The sequence below is a fragment of the Crocodylus porosus genome, unplaced genomic scaffold (genome assembly GCF_001723895.1).
Source record: "Crocodylus porosus isolate Cpor-Errol unplaced genomic scaffold, CroPor_comp1, whole genome shotgun sequence".
Classification (NCBI taxonomy): domain Eukaryota; kingdom Metazoa; phylum Chordata; order Crocodylia; family Crocodylidae; genus Crocodylus; species Crocodylus porosus.
The window spans coordinates 78,693,472-78,703,636 of record NW_017728918.1 but is presented as its reverse complement, the minus strand read 5'-3'; the positions used below and the strand labels follow the sequence as shown (position 1 = coordinate 78,703,636).

General features: G+C 44.2%; 1 protein-coding gene across 7 annotated transcripts in view; it reads left to right on the top strand.

Annotated features, from left to right (window-relative positions):
- The window catches only part of USP45 (ubiquitin specific peptidase 45), a 113,942-nt gene that overhangs the window by 5,435 nt on the left and 98,342 nt on the right, over window positions 1-10,165 (top strand). For all 7 annotated transcript variants that reach the window (XM_019537794.1, XM_019537796.1, XM_019537795.1 and 4 more), the window contains exon 3: window positions 6,542-6,645. In XM_019537794.1, the coding sequence (XP_019393339.1) occupies window positions 6,542-6,645 (104 nt within the window). The remainder of the gene's footprint in view (window positions 1-6,541; window positions 6,646-10,165) is intronic.

Below are 10,165 nucleotides of genomic sequence, written 5' to 3'. Positions count from 1 at the left end.
ACTATGAAACTATGAAACCGTACGAGTGGCCCTCCTCTGGACCCTCTCCAGGTTCTTCACGTCCCTCTTGAAGTGCAGCGCCTAGAACTGGACAGAGTACTCCAGCTGCGGCCTGACCAGCGCCGCATAGAGGGGGAGCAAGACCTCTGTGGACCTGTTAGTGATGCCCCTGTTGATGCAGGACAGGGTGCGGTAGGCTCTGCCTATTGCTTCGTTGCATTGGTGACTCATATTAATCCTGGAGTCAATCCTGCCTCCAATATCCCTCTCTGCCTCTGTGCTGCTGAGAGGGGCAGCCCCTAACCTATCACCATAATGCTGGTTCCCTCTCCCCAGGTGCAGCACCCTGCACTTATCTGTGTTGAACCGCATCCTGTTCAGATCTGCCCACTTCTCCAACCTATCCAGGTCTGCTTGGATGCGGTCCCTGCCTGCCGGTGTATTCACTTTACCCTACAGCTCGGTGTCATCAGCTGTGGGGTAAGAAGACTGAGGTGGGATTTAATAGCAGCCTTCAACTATGTGAAGGCTCAAAAGAAGATGGAATTAAACTGTTCTCAGTCTTGGCCGATGACTGAACAAGGAACAACAGTCTCAAGATACAGCAAGGGAAGTTTAGGTTAGGTATCAGGAAGAAGTTTCTCACTAGGAGAGTAGTAAAACACTGGAACAGGTTACCCAGAGAGGTGGTGGAAGCTCCATCCTTGGAGGTTTTCAAAGCCTGGCTAGACAAAGCCTTGGCTGAGATTGTCTAGTTGGGGCCGGTCCTGCCTTGAGCAGAGGGTTGGACTAGATGATTTCCTGAGGTCCCTTCCAACCCTAATTTTCTATGATTTCATGAACTCTATGGCCTAGGGGTGTGGTTCTGGCACTAACACAACCTCTCCTCCCTCCCCCAGGGGTGTGACCTTCCCACCCCCAGGAGTGCAACACTGTGCAGAGCACATGGCAGCTATCCAGGTTGCAAGAAACAGACAGATCTAGGAGTGGAGGTCTCTGAGAGGTGGGGGTGGGGAACAAGGGAGGAGGCAATATTGGGTTGCCATGAGTTGAGGCTTTCTTTCTGGGACAGAGGCAGTAGCTCCCCAAAATATGCCTCCCTTCACCGTCCCCGCCTCCAAGCCACCCCAGGAAGCACAACCAGCATCCCCTTACCCCAATTACAAATCCCACTGTATTAAAACATGAGACCTTCTTTAATTTACTTACTCTTTCTTTTTAAATTCTTTTTTTACTTCTTTTTATTGTGACCTTCAGTGGCTGATTTCTTGCATTTTACCTCCCTTCCCCTACCCCCATTTCCTTTCCACCTCCCATTTCATTACCCACCCCATTCTATTAACTCTCCACCTCTCAGGTTCATGTTTCTGACCCCTCCAACCCACCTCTCACACACCCCCACCTAGAAAAGGGATAGAAGCCTGTCCTGGGTCACCAGTCCTGTAGTGGCAATTCACAGCTGTGCTATTCATCGGGCCCCTGGCCACCAGCCCTCTAGTGGCAAGTCACAGCCGTATATTTTTTTTTTCATAGACATTAGGGCTGGAAGGGACCTCGGGAGATCATCGAGTCCAGCCCCCTGCCCAAAGGGCAGGAAGTCAGCTGGGGTCATAGGATCCCAGCAAGATAAGCATCCAATTTACTCTTGAAGGTGTTCAATGTAGGTGCTTGAACCATCTCCGCTGGCAGACTGTTCCAGACCTTGGGGGCTCGGACAGTAAAGAAATTCTTCCTTATGTCCAGCCTGAAACGGTCTTGCAGGAGGCAGTGGGAGGCAGTCAGAGAAGGTTTTTAACCTTAAGGTGCAACTGCTTCAAACTTCAGCTAGTGCTAACACCAGTCAGCATTTGAGCAGCTCACAGTGCAGTATGTAACAGGTTCCTTTGTAATTAGGTATTTCCTTTTTGCTCAATAGACAATTCAACTGTTTAAATATATATATATATAAAAAAAGGCATTCATCTCTTCTTATAAGTATACTATTTGGTCATAAAAACCCTAAATAACTGTTCTCAGTTATGGATATTTAAGGTAAAGTTTTCTTTCTGACTTTAAGAAGAAAAAATACATGTAAAACATTATTTACTAAGCATAGTTCATATACCCTCACCCTAGGTTATAGTTTTTAATTAATGTAGTGTTCCTATGTTGTTTTTTCTCAGCATGCTTCCTTACTTTGACTGAAAGGTGACAGAGGCAAAGTTGTTTTTTTGAGATTTTTGGAGTAAAAATGTACAAAAATAATTATTATTTTAGGGAAAGTTTTACAAGAAAATCTTTTCACAAATTATGTTGAAATTTAATCCTTCTTCAGTTAAGAAGAAAAAGATGTCAGAATGTAAAGAGAAATGGGGAGTGACTCGATTCCATTACTGTTTTGGTGCCAAGTACAACAAATGCCCACATCCTGGTCCGAAAGAAGTTAAGGGCGTATTCTAGGCCCAGGGTGAAATCCTGATCCAGGGAAATTAATGCAACAACTCCATTGATTTCAACAGCCTCAGGGTTCTACCTTTGTCTGCATGTACTCCACAGCTATTTCTTTCTTCTATCTTGCTCTTCTCATCTGACAAGAGGGCACAGAAAGATTACTGGTTCACTCTCCTATCTATTGTATAAGTCTCTTTTGATACATTAAGACTTTGATTCTGCATCAGGATGTGCTAGTGCAGACCTCTATGCCTGTGAGTTCCACTCAGGTCCAAGTAAAGGAGAAAAGTTAATGTCTGAGTTAGCACTGTGTTGGACATGATACAACACAACTGTTTAACCTGATAATTGAAGCATCATACATCAGCATATTTGCTTCCCAGTAACGAATTAATTGTTTCAACATCTGAAACGTACCAATTCAGAAGTGTGTTTAGGCAGTCTTTTAGAAAATATTCACAAAATCAGCTTTTAATGCTTTGTGCTTATATTTGGCTAGTGTAATGAAGAAACGCCAACTATATTTTAAGATTTTTATACTTTCTACTTGAGCATCATAGTTCTTTCTGGACTTGCCTTCTGTTTTGAATATTAGTGAAGATTATAATACTCTATTTACTCAAATATATGATGACCCTGATTATAAACCAACCCCCCAGTAATTAGATTCCGTATATGTTAAATATATAAATTTGATATAATTTTCAAGGTATAACATTTCATTATTGGAGGTTTGTCTCAAATTTGTCCTTTCCCACAGCAGGAAAAATCTGGGAGGTCAGGTAGCCCTTTACCCTCTGCCCCATCAACTTGTTCCCCCTGCAGCCCCTACCTCCCCCTCCTTACTGTGAGATCTAGTACTGAGCACATGGACGCATGGAGCAAATTTGGAAAAACTAACCTTGAAATAAACGTAGTTGTAATAATTTGCATCTAGTATCCATATACTTAGTTCATCCAGAATTGATACAGTTGACCTTTTTTGAAACTGGCAAGTTTTACCACAGTTACTCCATAAACACACTTTTAAATAGCCTTTGGTACCTAATTATATATAGAACAAACAATGGATGATAGCATGATATTAATCCAAAGCCAAAAGGCTCATGTTTTACCATATAGTTCATTGTGCTGGGCCCCAGCATAGTCAACAGCATTTCAAACCATGGTGACTCCACAGTTCAGCAGTGCTCAGTATGTGTGATTATACTAAAGATACCCCCCATAAAGGATCCATGTGCTCCCCTCTCATGACTAGAATTGGGTGTTCTTGTCATGAGTCCTGGGATCCTCCAAAAATGTATATGTAAATAAGGTGCAAAGCCACCTGATCTGGATCCACCTCATGGAGGGCCAGGCCATACTAATCATATGCCACAGTCTTAGAGAAGGGACGACAGATGGATCTGGGTGAATGGTTTGGGACCCTGTTTGGTGACATATGCTAGACATTTAAGGCTGGTGAAGAAACAGGAATTATTGGAAATGGAAATGAAAGGCACAGCTCAGCTATGGGAGTAGAGGAAGTTGGTATTCAATGTTACAGCTCACCATGACTTGAACAAGAGCTGACGCTGATGGGACCTGCACTTAATGGGCACTAGCATATATTTTATTCAGATCAGTTGTACTAACTTACCCTTATGGTAGGTTCCCATCAGCTTGTACAGTATAGTCATGGTCAGTGTTAGCTGTATTTAATCAACTTCATGGTTGCTTTCTGTTGCTGAGCACAAGCTGCTTTTAGCAGCAGTTTAAAGATAGACAGTATCATTAATGTGGTTTTCTTTTATGTGAATGTAAGACAAGGGACATTTTCCCCCATTGCTGATTGTGGGGAAAAACCTTGTCTTGTATTTGAGTAAATATGGCAGTTGAAAGAATATAGGCTACTTTGAGCCTTTCTGGTTAGGGCAGGATGTGAACCTAAATAATAATAATATAGAATATGGGCCCCTAATTCTGAGTGATAGCTGCAAACCCCACATCTACCTGTGTAGACACCAGAGAGTCTGTAGGCCTCCATTTTGGTCAGTAGAGTTACTTGAATACCTAAACTTATTCTACTGCATGCATCCAGAAACTTAGGTGAGCAGGCCATCTAGGTATCTATCTTGCACCAAACTCTGTTTGGGATTCATGGAGTGGGCATCACTGGGACTAAGTCACTAAGGGGGCAGGTCAAGTAGGTGTGTTTGGAGTATGTTTAATACATTACAACAGCATTGAGTTTATCACAAAACACAGCAGCCAGAACTGTTTCATTAAAAAATATGGCCAGTGATTGTAGTATCCATATTTTATGTGGTAACTTAATGGCTAGAACATTTCCCTGGAAGATGGAGACCCACTTTCAAAGCCCTCCTTAGCTTGACGGGGTTCAAACATACAGCTCTCACCTTTCAGGATATTGCCCTAACCACTAGGAAATGGATTAGGGTGAGTGGAGACAGTCTACAGCCCTCCTAATTCTAAATTAGAATTTAAGATTCATGGGGCCAGAACAGAAGCCAGCAAGAAGGAGCATGACTCTAGGCTAGTGATGATGGCAGCCCACGGTGACAGGGGAGAACTCTGTCCTGGGTCTTGTTCCTAACAGTGTTTACTATTTTATTCAGTGATGGATTCAAGATCACTGATGCTCCAGACCTGGAAGCAAGGATTGGAACCCATGACTCTCTTTTCAGGGTACTGTGCGCAGGCGTAGAGAGTCATGCTCCTTCTTGCACATGCTCTTACTCTTGCTTTTATGCTCTCTTGCATGCACACTGTCTTTCTCTCCCATTTGTATTTGCATTCCTTCTATCCAGTTTCACAACTTCAACAGGAGGATGCTGAGGGAAATGCCAGCATCTCATCCAGATCTCTAGCGCTCTCCTAGAAGTTGGTAGCTTTCTTTGAATCTGATTAGGCTGAGGAGTACATAGAATCTAGGTCTCCAACTTTCTAGGCAAGCACTCTAATGAATAGATTGGACTTTTCCTCCTCCTTGTTGGCAGCCATGCTTTGAAAGAAAAGTGTGATCTAGTTGTGTATACATAAAGACATAATTTAGGTTCCTATGACTAAAATGGGGTTCCAGGTCATGCATTCTAGTTTCATGTTCAGAGCTTTAGGTAGGCCCCCAAGTCCACGGCAGGTGGGATTTCTGATCAACCCATTTTTTGGAGTTTCCTGCTCACTAGGCTAGGTGTGTTGGCTGTTTTTAATTTTTTCCCCCCAAGCATTGTAGTACCTGGGTCTCCATGCATTGGTAGAAAATTTGGACACTTAATGTGGGTTTGTGACTTCCACTCCAGAAACTAGTGCCTAATAGAAGGCAGGGCAGAGCGGCATCTTGTAGACTAGGGATGGTCAACCTCCAGCTCCCGGGCTAAATGTAGCTTGTGGAGTCATGGCATCTGCCTCACGGGATTGGGAAATTTGACACCAGGAAAGCAGTGGCAAATAATGCCACCACTCTCACCCACTGCCAAATTTCCAAGCCCTGAATGGCAGATAGGAGCCAGGCCATGCTCCCTTCCTCTCACTGGATCAGAGCTGGGTTGCGTTTCTTCCCACCATGTGACTGGATCTGGGCTGGGCTGCCCCCCAGCTCCCTCTGCACACAGGATGGGGCCTCTTTGTGCTCCCCTCAGGACCACCAGTCATATCCAGCCCCTAGATGGACTGGGCACTGCCCCTCCGGCCTTCCAGGCAAAAAGTTTAAGCACCACTGTTACAGACTAATTTAGCGAGGCATAAGTTTTCATAAGTGACAGCTTACTTTGTCAGGTTCTTTCTTCATCATAGTATCTGTAAGCTATTCCTTATACAAGCTTATGCCTCTCTGAATTCATTAGTCTAAGATGCTACTCTGCCTTCTACCTGACTTCAGACTAATATAGCTAACTACTTCTCCCTAGGTGCCTAAAAGTTTAGCATGACACTGCTGAGCTTTGTCAAGCCTTTGTGTCCCGTTATGGATTTGATCTTTAGTGCAAACTCTTTTCCTATGCAGATGCCAGTCAGTGAATTCAAAAGAACTTTGCTTTGAAGAAATAGCTGTACTTTTCTTGAAAAACAAGTTTATAAATGAGATATAATATTTTTTTCATGTTCCCATTTTCAGGGCTGCAGTCAAAACTCAGAAGACCAGCATTCTCTGAAACACTTTCAGACATCACGCACAGAGCCTCATTGCATTGTGGTAAATCTCAGCACATGGATCATATGGTAAGATTGTGTAGGGGGTGTTTGTATATGTAAATCTGAATGATATACATTTCTCTATTAAATAAACATTTCAGCTTAAATAAAGTGCTGTTCATCATAGCTATCTGTGTAATTTCTTCTCAGAAACATGTCATATCATTCTGTATGAAGAAAAGGAAGGGTCTTTGAAGATTAGAAGTTCTTTCTTGTATCTCCTTTAATCCTCAGAACTATGCGGTGGTCCTTAGAATCCTGAGATCAGTCAAAAACAAAGTACATTCAGTTCCAGTCTCTTTGGTTCACGGGAATGAGATCTACCTTATTTTTCTTTCTTCCTCCTTCCTGCTTTTCATTCCATACCAAAAATGGACCTCTTTCCATTGTACAACATTCTTCTGCAACCTGCACATTTCTTCAGCATGGAGTATATGTAGCACTGTTCCATTAATGTGTGTTTATGAGTCCAGCCTGTAAAACTGGAAGATCCTGATAATACTGTCAGATTATAGCGAAGTGGTGAATCAAAAAGAGGTAATAAATGCAACTCTATGCAGATATTTAAACTGGAGTATTTTAATAATAGTTTTTTTCCCTTTATGCTTTTTCTAGTGAGGACATTGCAGCTTTTTCTTGCCAGTTTCATACCATTAATTAGCCCTTCGGGATATGGCTTTTTTCTGATGGAAAAATACATTGCATGCCTTCTTTTGAAACACCAAAGCCACCTTTTTGGCACGCGTGTGTCAAATTAGCCCTGCAGCCTCCCCAAGTGCCAGTATGATCCCTTTCTCCTCAAGTTGTTATTCTGTTTTCTGTTCCTAGCCCTATACTCCCTCCCTGATCTATTGTTCCTTCCTCTTCCTTCTCTGTGCTACCTGTCCAACTTGCTGCTTTGCTTTCTGATTCCTACCCTGTCTGCCACTGTGTTGCCAGTCCTCCCTCCAATCTGCCATGTGCCACACACATAAAGGCCACATGTGTCATTTGGGGCACCCATGCTGTAGGTTGGCTACCACTGTTCTAAAAGAGGGCTTTCTGAGTTCTGGGTAGTCAGGGGCTGCATTCTACAAGGGCTGCACACCTGGGGTCTTTATGCCACACAGGCAGGCAGGCACTCCACCCAACTCTCCTCTACTGTACAGCACAGGCAGCCCAGCTCCCCCCTCTGTACACACAGCACTCCCTCTCCCAACTGCGTGCACCACCTCCCTGCAGTGGGGGCAGCTGGGCTCCTGAGCTGCTTGGACTCTCCAGCCCTCTCCCAGCCACTAGAGTAGAAGCAGGGGGAAGTGGACAGGTGGGAGCCTGTGGGCTGCACTCTAACCCTTTGGGGCCACACAGCTTGAGGCTGCCAGTTGGACAGCCCTGTTCTAGAAGAAAAAGTGTTAGTCTTTTTTATGAAAGGCAGTAAAGACAACAGGCAGTTACATTAAATCATATCTACTATTAGAGATTTTGTTCTCTACTCACACTTCATTGTAAGCGGCATCACACTAAGTTTGATTAATTTTCTGTATTAGATTGGTTAGAACATCGTTTCTGGAATGGTTACTTGTTATTTTGACTTGCACACAGAATAGAGTTTTGTAATGTCCCCCATATTGCCACAAGAAAGGATACCAACCACTTAGATTAGGGGTTGGCAGCCTTTTGCTGGCCATGGCTACGGGTTGGAAGTCTCTGTCCCTCAGCTCCCTTGCCCATCAGCAGCCAGCTGCCTGCACTCGCCTTGGCTACAGATACCCAACCGCCCTGCAGTATGGGCACAGATGCTGCAGAGCAGCAGGCTGCACAGTGGAGGGAAGCGGCTCCATGCCACCAATCCTTCATGCTGGCTCAGACCTCTTTGTGGGTCAGATCCAGCTTGCACACTGGAGATTACTGACCTCTGGCTTAGACACAGCTCTACAGAACTGACTGGTCTTGGCCGTAGTGTTTGTTCTCTGTTTTGCTTCCAGCTTCTAAATGCAATTCAAAGCAGCAAGTAAATAAATACATAGATTTCTACCAGAATATACATTTTCTATGTTAGTAATTGCTTTGGTTATCTATTAAATGTTTTGTTGTGATAATTAAGGTAAAGGTGAAATAAGTCCATGAGACAGTTTTGCTACCAGAATGTATTGCACGTAAACGAAAAGGCATGAGAACCTCTGACATAAGATATGTGAATATAACCTTTAACAATAATCAAGTAGTTTTTCCCTTTTCCCCAATTTAAGTATGAAACTAGCAGTACTAAGATTTGACATGAGTCATTTACAATGATAAAGGAAAGTAACACTGAAAATACTATTTAAGGGGAGGTTTTTAGCTTTATTTTGTTGGGGCAGAAAATAGACAAAATGGAAATGGATGAAAGCATGGATATTGTTATATCTTTTGTAAAACAGTGTTTGCACACAGTAGGTATGAACTATTCCAACCAGGAGATCTTATAACATCTTCAGCTCTCCTGTGAAATATGAATTCTCATTTCCACCTAGGAGAAATTTTAAAATCTTTCATTCTCCTATGCCTGAGGAAAGATGTGTCCCCCCGAAAGCTTGCAAATAAAGATTTTTTTTTGCAAATATATAGTTTGACTTGCACACGGAATAGAGTTTTGTAATGTCCTTATTGCCATAAGAAAGGATACCAACCACTTTAGATTAGGGGTTGGCAGCCTTTTGCTGGCCATGGCTACGGGTTGGAAGTCTCTGCTGCTCAGCTCCCTTGCCCATCAGCAGCCAGCTGCCTGCACTCACCTTGGCCACAGATACTTAACTGCCCTGCAGTAAGGGTGCAGATGCTGCAGAGCAGAAGACTTCACAGTGGAGGGAAGCGGCTCCATGCCACCAATCCATGCTGGCACCATCCAGTGCAAAGTGCCAAAGGCCTGCAGCAAGGCAGCAGCCCTAGGCTTCAGGAGGGTGGACTTCAATGAGCTAAGGAGAATAGCTGGGGAGGCACTGAGGTCCTGGAGGGGAGGGGAGCCAGGTGTCCAAGAAGAGTGGTCGCTCCTTAAGGAGATGATGCTCCAAGCCCAAAGGGAGATAATCCCAACATGGATCAAAGGGGGCAGGAGGGCGCAAAAGCCCCCATGACTCACCAAAAGCATCCGGGAATGTCTCCTAGCTAAAAGGGAAGTGTACACCCAATGAAAGGGAGGGGCCATCATCAGGGATGATACTGCAATTGCTCAGGGCTGCAGGGGGGCGGTCAGGAAGGCCAAGGCGGAGATGGAACTGGGACTAGCTACCCAGATCAAGGACAAGAGGAAGTCCTTTTTTAAATACATAGGGGGCAAAAAGAAAGTACTGGGTAACGTGGAGCCCCTGCAGGACACGCTAGGAAATCTGCTTGTTACACCAGATGACAAAGCTAACCTATTTAACGACTTCTTTGCCTCCATTTTCCTGAGCAGCGACTGGAACAGCTCCCCCACCGGGCCCCCTCAGGCCCCAGGGGAGGTGCACCTAGGCCTAGGGTCAGAGAGGATCTAGTCAGGGAACTTCTGGAGGGACTGGATGTATTTAAATCAGCTGGTCCTGATGATCTC